General features: G+C 40.5%; 1 protein-coding gene across 1 annotated transcript in view; it reads left to right on the forward strand.

Annotated features, from left to right (window-relative positions):
• Window positions 1-12,967, forward strand: part of LOC122922922 (G-protein coupled receptor family C group 6 member A-like) — a 30,122-nt gene extending 17,155 nt beyond the window's left edge. The window contains exons 3-6 of the mRNA XM_044273691.1: window positions 4,831-5,688; window positions 5,914-6,126; window positions 8,554-8,671; window positions 11,934-12,967. Of these exons, the coding sequence (XP_044129626.1) occupies window positions 4,831-5,688; window positions 5,914-6,126; window positions 8,554-8,671; window positions 11,934-12,967 (2,223 nt within the window). The remainder of the gene's footprint in view (window positions 1-4,830; window positions 5,689-5,913; window positions 6,127-8,553; window positions 8,672-11,933) is intronic.
• Window positions 12,968-14,494: the final 1,527 nt, after the last annotated feature.

The following is a 14,494-nucleotide window of genomic DNA, read 5'->3' on the forward strand; positions in this document are numbered from 1 at the left end:
GATGACAGCAATGAAGAGGAGACGTAGCTGTGGTGATGTCTGTACATGAGGAGAGGTAAGTGAAGGGAGAGGCAGAGCAATGCTGGGAGTTGTGGTTATTAACTGGGACTGTATGTTAGGGCTGAAGGGAGGGATGTTATTTACATGGGACTGTATGTTGATGGTGACTGAAGGAGGGAGTGATATAACTTACATGGGACTGTATTTTGGAGGGGGCTGGGGCAGAGTGATGTTATTTACATGGGACTGTATGTTGAAGGCGGCTGTGGGAGGGGATTATGTTATTTACATGGGACTATATGTTGGAGGCGGCTGTGGGAGGGGATTATGTTATTTACATGGGACTGTATGTTGGAGTCGGCTGTGGGAGGGGATTATGTTATTTACATGGGACTGTATGTTGATGGCTACTGTGGGAGGGAGTGATGTTTTTATATAGGACTGAATGTTACAGGGGTCTGAAGGAGGGAGTTATGTTATTTAAATAGGACTGAATATTGAGAGAGCAATGTTATTTACATGGGACTGTATGTTAAAGGTGGCTGGTGGGGGTAATTATGTTATTTACATGGGACTGAATTTTGAGGGGGTGATGTTTACATGGGATTGCATGTTGGAGTCAGCTGGGGAGGAGGTGCTGTTATTTACATGGGACTGTATTTTGGAGGGGGCTGTAAGTAGAGAGGTATTTTGGTCTGTTAAGCTCCTCTCTCTGGTGAGTAATGATTCCAGCTAGGGGAATTCCCCACAGACTGGCTGTGATTGATGAAAACTCTTGCTGTGTGAGAAGCTGGCTGTGATTGGTCTAGATTTCTGCCCAGCAACAACAGATTAACACTATGCTTTCTGGTGTTTCTGTTCTGAACTTACCTTACATTAATATAATGAATCTTAAAGCGCTTCTGTCATCCCCAAAACACAATTTATTTATTTTGGGGGGGGGGGGGGCCTTGTTAAAATCCTTATTTAACGACTATTCCCTATACACTCACCTAAAGAATTATTAGGAACACCATACTAATATGGTGTTGGACCCCATTTTGCCTTCAAAACTGCCTTAATTCTACGTGGCATTGATTCAACAAGGTGCTGATAGCATTCTTTAGAAATGTTGGCCCATAGTGATAGGATAGCATCTTGCAGTTGATGGAGATTTGAGGGATGCACATCCAGGGCACGAAGCTCCCGTTCCACCACATCCCAAAGATGCTCTATTGGGTTGATATCTGGTGACTGTGGGGGCCATTTTAGTACAGTGAACTCATTGTCATGTTCAAGAAACCAATTTGAAATGATTCGAGCTTTGTGACATGGTGCATTATCCTCCTCAAAGTACATGTTGGTCATGAAGGGATGGACATGGTCAGAAACAATGCTCAGGTAGCCTATGGCATTTAAACGATGGCCAATTGGCACTAAGGGGCCTAAAGTGTGCCCAGAAAACATCGCCCACACCATTACACCACCTCCACCAGCCTGCACAGTGGTAACAAGGCATGATGGATACATGTTCTCATTCTGTTTACGCCAAATTTGGACTCTATCATTTGAATGTCTCAACTGAAATTGAGACTCATCAGACCAGGCAACATTTTTCCAGTCTTCAACAGTCAAATTTTGCTGAGCTTGTGCAAATTGTAGCCTCTTTTTCCTATTTGTAGTGGAGATGAGTGGTACCCGGTGGGGTCTTCTGCTGTTGTAGCCCACCTTTCTTTCCCATTCTGACATTCAGTTTGGAGTTCAGGAGATTGTCTTGACCAGGACCACAACCCTACATGCATTGAAGCAACTGCCATGTGATTGGTTGACTAGATAATCGCATTAATGAGAAATAGAACAGGTGTTCCTAATAATTCTTTAGGTGAGTGTATAGGGCTCTTACCTTTGTCTGTGGCTTCGTTTCCTTAAAAATCGATCTTTTGAAATATGCAAATCACTTCACTACCAGCAAGTAGGGCGTCAAAGGTTAGGGCCCTATATAGGGAATAGTCGTTAAATAAGGATTTTAACAAGCCCAAAAAATAATAATTTGACAGAAGCCCTTTAAAGGCATATTCCCTGTTTCTGCTTCTGTGAACACAAAATATGACAGTTATATGACATCCAAAACATGATGTCACAGTAAATAACTCTGCTTTTGTCTTTAACACATAAACATAGGAACTGTATTAAGGCTATTGGCAGGTCCAGCTGTATATACATATAAGCTATACTAGCAACCTAGGACAGGTCTAAGCTAGCCAGCTACAAGAAGGGAATTACAATTGGAGTGACTATGAGGAGAACTATTACTATGGGGGCACTATTAATTCTTCAGGATAGTATTTGGGGGTATTGGAGAGAACAGAGAGCAGCAGGATAACACTGTGGGGACTCCAGGTTGGGGGATGATGATAGAAATGTGAGGAACCTAAGATGTACGGACCAAATGGAGAAGATGATGACCGAGAAGCTCTACATCAGAGGAGACGTCACCTGAGAGGCCCTGGATGTGACAAGTATGTGCTGCTGTATGGCAAGTACAGCAAAATGCGATGTGTGGGGGGAGGGGGAGACTTAGAGTCCTTAAATATCAGAAATAAGGGTTATGACATTACTTAATTCTCTTAGGATACGGGGGTGTATGCCATCTAGTCCTGGCGATTTGTCTATTTTAATCTTTTTAGGATGCCGCTGCACTTCTTCCTGGGTCAGACAGGACACTTGTAATGGGGAATTCCGTTCTGAACGGATCCGATCATATTAATGCAGACGGAGGCTCCGTTCAGAACGGATCCGTCTGCATTAAAATAGCAAAAAAAAGCTAAGTGTGAAAATAGCCTCGGACGGATCCGTCCAGACTTTCAATGTAAAGTCAATGGGGGACGGATCCGCTTGAAGATTGAGCCATATTGTGGCATCTTCAAACGGATCCGTCCCCATTGACTTACATTCTAAGTCTGGACGGATCCGCACGCCTCCGCACGGCCAGGCGGACACCCGAACGCTGCAAGCAGCGTTCAGCTGTCCGCCTGTCCGTGCGGAGGCGAGCGGAGCGGAGGCTGAACGCCGCCAGACTGATGCAGTCTGAGCGGATCCGCATCCATTCAGACTGCATCAGGGCTGGACGGCTGCGTTCGGGTCCGCTCGTGAGCCCCTTCAAACGAAGCTCACGAGCGGACACCCGAACGCTAGTGTGAAAGCAGCCTAAGGGAGAGCATTTTGGCTGACACTTGTGGGCAGTGAGCACTTTGTCTGAAACTGAGAGCTGCACTGAGGTTGATGTTGTTTTTGATAACATATGTGGCCTGGGGAGGTTTGTGTGCCAGGGGTGCTTTTTAGTCCCAGTCCAGCCCTGCAGCATGATAAATAGCAGAAGAAACTGAACAGAATAATACATAGTTTTGTGGCAAAGATTAGGTATAATTTGTACCTTTTTCATAAATGTTTTGGGAAAAGTTTTTGTGAAATTTGTAAAAAAAATAATAATTTACAAACTTTTTTTACATGCTATGAACAACATGGATAGCTTTATTGTAGGTTCATTTTGATGAATGAGGTCCGATAGGTATTATCTAGAGATGAGCGAATTTCTTAAAAGTTTCATTCGGCTGATTCACCGAATTTCACCCAAAAATTTGCTTTGTGACTAATTACTTTGCCACGAAGCGCATTTTTTTGTACGTAGCGGGTGCAATGACAGGTAGCTGCGATAGCGTCGCCTCCGTCATTGTACCCCTCAGATGCCGTGTAAAAATTACATCAAACTTACCGCCTCCTTTCGCTCATGACGGGCCGGCCGCCGCCATCTTGCTTGAAGATCTCTGCCGAAATCCTGTGCGGCGTGAGATTACGTCATCATGCCGACTGGCATGGTGACCTATGACATCATCACGCCGGCTGGTGTGATGATGTAATCTCGCACCTCACGGGATTTCGGCCGAGATCTTCAAGCAAGATGGAGGCTGATGGCCCATCGTGATCAAATGGAGGAGGTAAGTTAGAATTTTTTGTTTTTTATACTATTTAAGCTGACACGAAGCACGAGGAAATTCGGCATCTAGGCAAATCGAATTTATCCTGAAATTTGGATCGAATTCCACTTCATTGGATTCAATTCACTCATCTCTAGCATTATCCATAATAATGGCTCGAGACTGTAATAAATCTGACACCTTTTTATCACATAATTCTAGCATAATTAGCTAAGTAAGTCTCCCTGAATGCACTTTGGTTGTCATTTTTGGAATTTTTCACCACTGTGTTATGCTCTTGCTGTGGCATTTTTTGAGAGTCTTTTCCCCGCATAAACCAAATTTGGTTACAGATAAAGAATTAGCTCCAGACCACTTGCTTTATTGGGCTACTTTCACACTAGCGTTAATATTTTCCGGTATTGAGATCCGTCATAGGGTTTCAATACTGGAAAAAAATGCTTCCGTTTTGTATCCATTCATTGTCAATGGGGACAAAACGTAACTGACCAGAACGGAATGCTCCAAAATGCATTCCGTTACGTTCTCATACCGGAGAGCAAAACGCAGCATGCTAGTCAATGGGGACTGATCTGTTTTCTCTGACACAATCTGGCACAATAGAAAACGGTATTAGGTATGTTAAAGATAATACCACCGGATCCGTTCATAACAGATGCAGATAGTTGTATTATCAGTGACGGAAGCATTGCCGGATCCAGTAAAAACGCTAGTGTGAAAGTAGCCTTAGCATGTGAAATAAGTGAGAAGAAACATTCACTTATGAATTAATTTATGAACTGTACATTATTCAGTATAACTGAATCTTTCAAGAATACTGCATTTTACTAATGATTCTATGAAATGTTGCTTTCAGATAAGTGCTGCCTCAACCGTTGATACTCTTAGTGATCCAATGAGATACCTTTCATTTCTACGGACTGTTCCAAGTGACCAACACCAGACACGTGCGGTGGTGGAGCTGATCAGGACATTTAAGTGGAATTGGGTTGGAATTATTACTAGTAATGATGATTATGGACGATCTGCTCTAGATTTTCTTAGCCGAAATTTCCTGGACTATGGAATATGCACTGCATTTAGCGATACTATTCCAACGTACACAGGGGACCCGGGTTTTCAGAATAGCTTAAGGAATATAATTAGTGACCTTACCAGTAAAACAACTAACGTTGTTGTTGTGTTTGCCAAACCTCAAATCGTTAGTAGCATTCTTGCAGAAGCTCTCAGAAATAACATATCTCGTACATGGATTGCAAGTGATGCCTGGATTGTATCAGGACTAGTTTCGACTGTTGAGAACATAGAAAATGTGGGGGCAATAATGGGATTTACTTTCAAAGGAGGTTCAGTTCCCGGATTTGTGGAATATGTAAATAACATTTTTCCCATTAACCCTGAAGCAACCAATGAATTCCTTGAAGAATATAAAGAGTTAAGATTTGGTTGTACAGATGAATACAGACAATATCTGCAATGCAAGAATTCATCTTCTACGAACTGCAATGTTCCTGTTTCAGTGCAATATAAGTCACCTATGGCATGCAGCAAAGAGAATAATTCTGTAGTCAATGATGACTACCTGGCGAAGAACATAGAAAATGGTACATTATACTCAACATCCCTAGCTGTTGCCGCCATAGTTGGGGCACTGAAAAATATGATATGCAAAAATGGAATATGTGACAAGAATCTGCAAATCTCACCACGTCAGGTAAAGTACCATGCCCGTATGGAATATCACTGGCAGCATATTATAAAGGGGCCTCTCTCTGTCTCTCTCCATTTAGTTCTCCTGATTCGAATAACACAAAATTTGGGATTGTTAGAATAAATCTTTCTGAAAAATTCAGACCAAATTTACAAATTTTAGAATCGATTCACTCCTATTTCATAGTGACTGTATTATACATTATGTAATATTTATCTTATTTTACAGCTCCTCAGTGAACTAAAGAAAACCAACTTTTTCTACAATGATGACAGGTTCCACTTTGAAAGCTCTGGTGAGGTCTTGCTTGGATATAACTTAATCAATTGGCATGCATCAGCCAATTCTACAGACTTTAAGATAATTGGGGATTATGATACTTTGAATCAAAGACTACAGCTGAACAGAAGTCTTCTTTCATGGAACACTGTCGAGAATTTGGTATGTACTACTATGAAAAATCAGCCAAAATAGTGCATACCAGACACTGAACAAGAGTCTCAATAATAGAAAAAAGGCTAAAAAAAAAAGGCGGTACTCCGAGACAGAAATGATGGAAAAAGTAATGTATTTTATTCACCCATGCATGTGTGAGATGAGTCATTTTACTGTAGAAAAAGCACAGGAAAAAAAAAATACTGGCATGCAACTCTTGATAGTATGGGCATGTGCTATCAAGAGACAGCACACTAAAACAATACATTAAGAAATAAATAATAAAAGCCCTAACTATTCATCTTATTATTTCAAAATCTAATTGCTGAAAGATAAAAACAATGTAAATTATGATTTGTGTTAAATTGTAAACTCTTATACATTCTTCCTGATGGCAAAAGATTAAATAGACTGTGGCAAGGGTGTGATCCATGCCCAGTAATGCTTCTTGCTTTCTGAGCCACCCGTCTTTCACCCACATTCTCAATGCTAGGTAAAGTTTTGGCTTATTCAATTAAACTTCTCTCAAGATGGGATGTCTCCACCAGAATCTTGCTTCAGGACTGGGTAGTGGGGGGTTCTTCCCACAGGGGGTTCTAGGGGAACCCCTACCATGTCCTTACTAAATAAAAGAATAATACAATAATGTTACAGTATACACTCAGAGTCCAATATGAGTCAATTAATTAGGGCTCATGCACACGACCGTTGTTGGCCGGTGCCCATATTGCGGGTCTGCAATATACGGACAGCGGCCGTTTGTGCACCACATAACAGATGCAGACTCATTCATTTGAACTTTCTTTGCGGTGCAGATGGATCACTGACCCATTCAAGTTGAATAGGTCTGCATTCCACTGCAACAGCTACATGGACGGTGTCCGTGCATTGGGAACCACAACTTGCTATCCCAAATGCACGGAATGGGCAGCACATGTTCTTGTGCATGAGCCCTTATCTGTAGCCCACAGTTTCCTATAACCTATGTGCTGTAAAGCATATTTCTGTATGCTTTTAGTGGCTTTGTCAAGATAGCACAAAGAAACAGAATGAAAAAAAATCTATAATTCGAAAATAAAAAACGGAAAAAAAGAATATCAGTATCTTTTTTTTTGTAAAAATGAACAATTCAATAAAAAAAAATGCGTTTTTTTTCATTTTGTGCTCCCTGCCTTCCCAGAGCCATAACTTTTTTATTTGTCTGTTCACATTAGCCATATGAGGGCTTGATTTCTGCGGGACAAGTTGTACTTTCCAACGCCACCATTTAATATTGCATTTGATGTAGTGGGAAATTCCAAATGGGGTGAAATTTCAAAATAAAAAAGGAATTCCACCACAGTTTTAAGGGTTTTTTATTTATGACGTTGGTTTTACGATAAAACTGGCCAGTTACTTTTATTCTACAGGTCAGTACGAATCCGGATATACCTTTTATGTTTAGTTTGTCTTGCGTTTTGATATTGATAAAAAAATAAAAAAGTGGGAAAAAAATCTGTTTGATTTTTTTGTCGCCATATTTTGACCCCTATAAGTTTTTTGTAATTATGTGTACGAAGCTGTATGGGGGCTCATTTTTTGAGGGGTGATCTTAATTTTCATTGATACCATTCCGGGATGTGTATGACTTTTTGATCACTTTTTAATACATTTTTTGTAGAAAATGAAGCGACGAAAAACGGCAAATCGGCAATTTGTACGCTTTTTTCTGTTTTCCTGTTTGCCGTATGGGAAATATATTTTTATATTTTTGTACTATGGGCATTTTTGCACATCGCAACACCCATGATGTGTATTTTTTTTATTTTTTTAGTTCTTTTATTTTTATTTAGGTAAGAGGTGATTAGAATTTTTATAAAAAAAATAGTTTTTTTATTTTTTATATTTTTTTTACACTATTTTATAGTTCCCATAGGGAACTATAACATGCAATCATTAGATTGCTATTCTCATAGACTCCAATGCACCAGCATTGGAGTCTATGAGAAAATTGCTTGTTTCCTATGGAGCCCTATTACAGACAAGGGCTCCATAGGAAATACTATGCAGCAGCTTCCTGTCATTCATAAAGACAGGGGATGCTGCACACAAGCTCCGGCTCCTCCTATCGCCACATGGGGGAGCCGGAGCACCACCGGAAGCGCAATCTTTCGGTTTTCAGCGCACTCAGATGCCGTGGTTAGGATTCACCATGGCATCTGAGAGGTTAAATGTCTGCAATCGGTATTACTGCCGGTTGCGGACATGATCCGTGGGTGTCTGCTATAAGAAGCAGGTGGCCACCCATGCTCAGGATCAGGTGCCATCTTTAAAGACCCGGCCAGCGTCCGTACTATTATGGCTCTGGTCAGGAAGGGGTTAATATTTAGAAAGCCTAAATTATAATCATGTTAATTGAATACACTTTTTATTTTTTTATTTTTTAATCCTTAGGTTCCATTTTCTAATTGCACACCGATATGCAGTCCCGGATATTATAAAGAACATTCATTAATTTCTTGTTGTTATAAATGTCTTCCATGTGCAGAAGATTACTACTCCTCCATGGCTGGTATGTATATGTATCTGATGACAAGAATAACGCAGCAAGCGATGCAATTCTCCCCATGTATATGACGGAAAATGTATATAGATCCCATACAGCAGCAAATGTAATTTTTCTAATTACTGTTATGACTCAAAAACAACAAAGGAGAGACTACTGGGTGAATGCTATTGTGCTCAATATATTTAACATTGATTTCTGTAGAACTAACATCTAATAGCTACTACTATATGGTACACAATAGCATAAAATGCATTACAGCATTTCTAATACAATATACTAACTCTATGTACTAAACATGTACCAGGTACAGTAAAAACTTGTCATATTTAGATTATTTTGTTAAAGATGTGAATTTATGGGGGGGGGGGGGTTATCAAAATGAGTGCAAAAGAAAACTCAGTTGCCCATAGCAACCAATCATATCCCACCTTTCATTTTTCTGTGATCCTTTAATATATGAAAGGTAGAATCTAATTGGTTGCCATAAGAGATGAGCGAATTTATCAAATATTCGATTGAGTTGGTTCGCCAAATTTTCCAAAAAGATTCGATTCAAACCAAATTCATTCATGGCCAATCGTGTTAAAAAACAGCTATTTCCTGGCTGCAGAGAGCCTGTATAGTGGTGTAGAACACTGTGCCTTGCAGTAACACGCATAGGGAGTCGGCTGTGGTAGTGAAACAATACTGTGAGTCAGTATGACATGCAGATGACAGGCGTCACTCTTAGAATCACTGCACACTTCACTTATTTGGGCAGTCACGGGGCCAAAACTGACCAAATAACTCAAGTGTGAAATCAGCCTTACAGGTCGATGTTAGCGCCAAGAAGAAGCGCACTCCTTTTACACCCTCATCAGCTGATTCCACATAGATGTCTACAGAACCTGTTCTATTAAACACAAGTAGAGCCCCCCAACAGAGTGGAGAGGGTGTCAGCAGTAAGTTGGTGTTGATGTCACTGATTATTTTGCCCTTCCTCTGATCCGTCAGAACAATAACCCCCCAAAAAACGGATCCTGTCTGTGGAGTATCCGCCTTTACTCGGCCAGCATTTGGTGAGTATTCCATCAGTATTGCTAAAGCCCCAAAAAAAAACATTGCTAAAGCCAAAAGAAAACAGGAGTGGATCAAAAACAGGAATGACATGTGAATGGAATCTTTGAATGTCTTCTGTGGATGTCTCCTCCACTTCTTTGTTGGGCAGTAGCTGCTGACTGTCTCTAGTAGCTCGTCCTCGCTGAAAAGTGGAGCTGAGCCTACAGCATATAATACTTCTAGCGCTGAGGGAACTAAAAATGACAGAGGAAAGTTCAGGACAGGTGGGGGCACAGGGCCTGCTCTCGGGCCATGCCAACTAAGCGTTGTGTCAGAGGAACCCACTAACTCTTGGCTGGGGGTGTCTGATGTCACTTGGGACGAAGTCGAAGACCGAGTCAACCATTCAAGCACCGCTAGATTGCTGGTCAAGACACCGGGAGCTCAGGCCTCTCGCTCTGATTCCTGCTGCCACTCCCCTTCTTCTGCTGCCTGTGACAGAAACATTTGAAGGGCCTGTCACTTGTCTGTCTGACATACTGTTAGAAAAAAATAATTAAATTAAAAGTAAATTAATAAACCCCAAAAAAGCTATAGAACAATGTAACTTGACTACAGAGCGGCAAATAAACCGTACTTGTTTTTTCCTCTAATACACCCCAAAAAAGGTTGCAGCACAATGTAACTGCACCGCAGAATGGCAAATAAGAAGTACTTTTTATACCATTACAACACCCCAAAAAAGTGTGTAGTACAATGTAACTGTATAGCAGAATGGCAAATAAGACATACTTTCTTTTTACACTTATACAGCCCAAAAAAGCTGTAGTACAAAGTAACTGCAGCGCAGGACGGAAAATAAGAAGTACTTTTTTTAAACTTATACACCCCAAAAAAGGTTTTAGTACAAAGAAACTGCAGCGCAGAATGGCAAATAAGACGCACTTTTTTTAACACTAATACACCCCGAAAAGGCTGTAGTACCAAGTAACTGCACCGCCGAACGCCAAAATAATTATTACAGAAAATAATGCACTATAATATAAGCATCCTTTTTTTTTTTTTGCACTAATAAAGGACAATTTAAATGCACCGCAGAACGGTTAATATGACGTATGTATATTTCCTATAAATACACCCTGCAACACAGCACTTGCACCCCGTTAACAAACAAGGTTTGCTGGAATTACAGAGGTATCATCTAGTGCAAACCTAAAAGCAGCAGTATAATAGCAATTTGGATCCCCAGTCAATGCAGCAAGGTGTAATAGAATCACTCCTATTACCTAGGCCAGGGGTAGGCAACCTCCGGCTCCCAGCTGTTGTAAAACTACAATTCCCAGCATGCTCCATTCATTTCTATGAGAGTTCTTAGAAGAGCAGAGCAAGTATGTACACTCTCCTATTGCACCCTGTTCTCCTTTTATAGTGTAGATGATGCCTCCCTATGCTTTCCCTACATTTTGAATAATCTTTCCCTGAACTTTCAGCAGAATAAAGTCTTTCCTAGCACTTTCCCTAGCGCCTGCTGACGTCTCTCCATGCACTAAGTACACTGGAAAATGGCTGACTCCAAGATGGCTAAGGCTATTTATAGGGCTGTGACATCACAGGTCTGGCTGGCTGCTGATTGGCTGCCTGCATAGCATTGTGGGTGATCCCACGTTCCCAGAGTTCCTTGCTCCATGTCCTAACACGTGCAGCAGCCATTTTAGGAAAAAATTTGATTTGTTACCATGAAGCATGAGGAAATTCAGATTTGGTGTGAATTCAATTTTTTGTGAAATTCAGATCAAATTCCACCTCGTCAACTTTGATTCGCTCATCTCTAGTTGCCATGAGCAACTAAGCCAGTTTTCCATTGCACCAGTTGTAAAAAATCCCCCACTTAATTTTAAAATTAAAATTAACTACTTCTAGACCAGTAATTTGTTTCTCTATGTAAATCTATCTAACTGTCTTATACACTATCTCTTTATCTATTCCTCTCTATACTTCTATCTAGCTCTCTCTCTATGAAGACAGCAGTCTGCTATCCACCATACTTGCCATTACCTATGCTATCTGTGTTCTGTCAGTTATTTCTGAATTATATAATTTTATAATATACTATATATGTAAAAAGTATCCTTCCTGGCAGCGGTGAAGAAACTGATAGTTTATCTATCTGGCTGATTGTAAACTGTGCGCTGCATTATTTATTTCTGATTTATGCAATTTCTTACAGATGCAACAGAATGTAAAAAGTGTCCTTCCTGGCAATGGTCAAGAAATGGAAGTGATCAATGTACAAACAGGACAATTGAATACTTTGACTGGAAAGATCCTTTTGCGATTTCTCTGATGACTCTTGCAGCCATTGCGTTTCTACTTGTGCTAATCACAGGGGTTTTGTTTATTCATCACTTAGATACCCCAGCAGTTAAAGCAGCGGGGGGCCACTACACGTTCCTAATGATGATATCATTACTGGTCAGCCTGGTGAGCATTGGGTTTTTCATAGGAGAACCTACTGAAACTCTCTGTAAAGTCAGACAACCTCTTTTTGGTATCAGCTTCACCATTTCGGTTTCTTGTATCTTGTTCAAGTCTATACGAATCCTTCGGGCATTTGAGTCAGCCTCAAAAGCACAAAAAGTTGTAACATTAACCTACCAGCCGGTGGTTATTATCAGTGTATTAACTGGCATCCAGATTTGTATTTGTACAATGTGGCTTATTTTTAAAGCCCCCTTTTTTAATGAAATTTCTACAATACCTCAGGTTTTACTGTACCAATGTAATGAAGGTTCATATGCAGCATTCAGTATCATGCTTGGCTACATTGGGTTCCTTGCATTGATCTGTTTCATTCTAGCTTACAGAGGCAGAAAGCTTCCTGAGAAGTACAATGAGGCTCGATGCATCACCTTCAGCATGCTGGTCTATATGTTTGTGTGGATCCTCTTTATCCCAATCTATATAAATTCCACTCGAATCTATACCTCTGCTGTGCAAACTCTTGCCATATTGGCTTCTATATATGGAATTATATCCTGTCACCTTCTACCGGCTGGATATATTATATTGTTCAAGAAGAAAAATAATAATAGACAAAGATACGTAGAAAGCATCTGTGCATTTTACAGAGCAAAGAGAAGGATACTATCGAATCACAAAAAGAAGTCCAATCATACAATCAAAGTAATTCCAGCTAATCACATCATTGCATGCACTCCGTCACCCTCTTCAGAGGCAAGAAAAAGGAGCAACAGCTTCTAGTGCTATACTAAAGAGGATCTGTCAGTATTAGTAAATTGTTTTATGCCCCATGAAATAATTCTGGAAAATCTTTTTGGAGAATCCTACATTGTGTCATGCTTATGTTAATCATCCCTTAAAGGGAACCTGTCACCGGGATTTGTGCATGGAGCTGAGGACATTGGTTGCTAGATGGCCGCTAGCACATCCGCAATACCCAGTCCCCATAGCTCTGTGTGCTTTTATTGTGTAAAAAAAACGATTTTATACATATGCAAATTAACCTGAGATGAGTCCTGTCCCTGACTCATCTCACCTACAGGACTCATCTCAGGTTAATTTGCATATGTATCAAATCTTTTTTTTTACACAATAAAAGCACACAGAGCTATGGGGGCTGGGTATTGCGGATGTGCTAGCGGCCATCTAGCAACCCATGTCCTCAGCATTATACACAAAATTCCGGTGACAGGTTCCCTTTAAATGTATAACTGCAAACTGGATTTTACTATTCCCTTGTCAATGGGGCATGTGTCTACACAGTCCTTTTACAAGGGATGATGCAGGACCAAATGAGATAGACAATATAACAAGTCGATTGGCATTCGATCTGCGCTCATTTAAAGGGATTTTTAAACTCCTTGATGCAAACTGTGTAGGGACAAATAAGATGTCAGATGTAAAGTTGGCCTTTGATCATAGCTATGGATGCAGAAATCTTAGCTGTGATCACCATAGTTTCAAAGGGTAACAAGATGGGACATATTCAAAAGATCGCAAAGTTATTTTCATTGTTACATAGGTAATACGGTTAAAACAAAAAGACGTAAGTCCATCAAGTTCAAGTTCAATTTAAATTCTTTAAGTGATTTTATAGTGATGCTGCCAGGATAAAACCACTGTGAATGCCACCACTGCCACTTTGTAGACACGACATCATGGAACTTTTCAATAAATATATGACTTGATGCATTCCACTTTTCTACATCCTGTTGAAAGGCATTTTTGGAAGATCAAAAACAAGTTAGCTTTATAACTCTGTGTAACCGGCTGCCTATCCTGATTGACTTCTATTGTACAAGCCTAAAAAGAAGAGGCCTGCATCATTTTTGTATCCTGTTCCAATATGTTTTGACAGTAAATATGTCTAAGGGTACGTTCACATGTGCACTATTAAACTCCGGTAGTTTGTCCCAGCAGATGTGAACCTACGCATAACGAAACACAGTTCTTTTTAACAGAATGCCAACCGTACATACAGTATTTAGCAAAAATTAAAGGTTTTCTCCGGGACAGTGACTGAACCCTAGCTTGCAGGCAACCTGTGGAAGGAAGATCATTTCATCACTACCTACTTCTCTATTGTTCTGCTGGTCCCATGATCTGGGTTGTGGTCACATGACCGCTTCATTCTGGCTGTGGGCTCTTCAATTGATGTGTTGACCGAATCTGCTCCTGTGTCTTCTAATGTAGAAACATTATCACTGATGCTTGTACATTGCAACTTAACAGGCAGAAGCAGATTCAGTCCATATTCTGCCGAATCGG

The sequence above is a fragment of the Bufo gargarizans genome, unplaced genomic scaffold (genome assembly GCF_014858855.1).
Source record: "Bufo gargarizans isolate SCDJY-AF-19 unplaced genomic scaffold, ASM1485885v1 original_scaffold_1059_pilon, whole genome shotgun sequence".
In the NCBI taxonomy this organism is placed as follows: domain Eukaryota; kingdom Metazoa; phylum Chordata; class Amphibia; order Anura; family Bufonidae; genus Bufo; species Bufo gargarizans.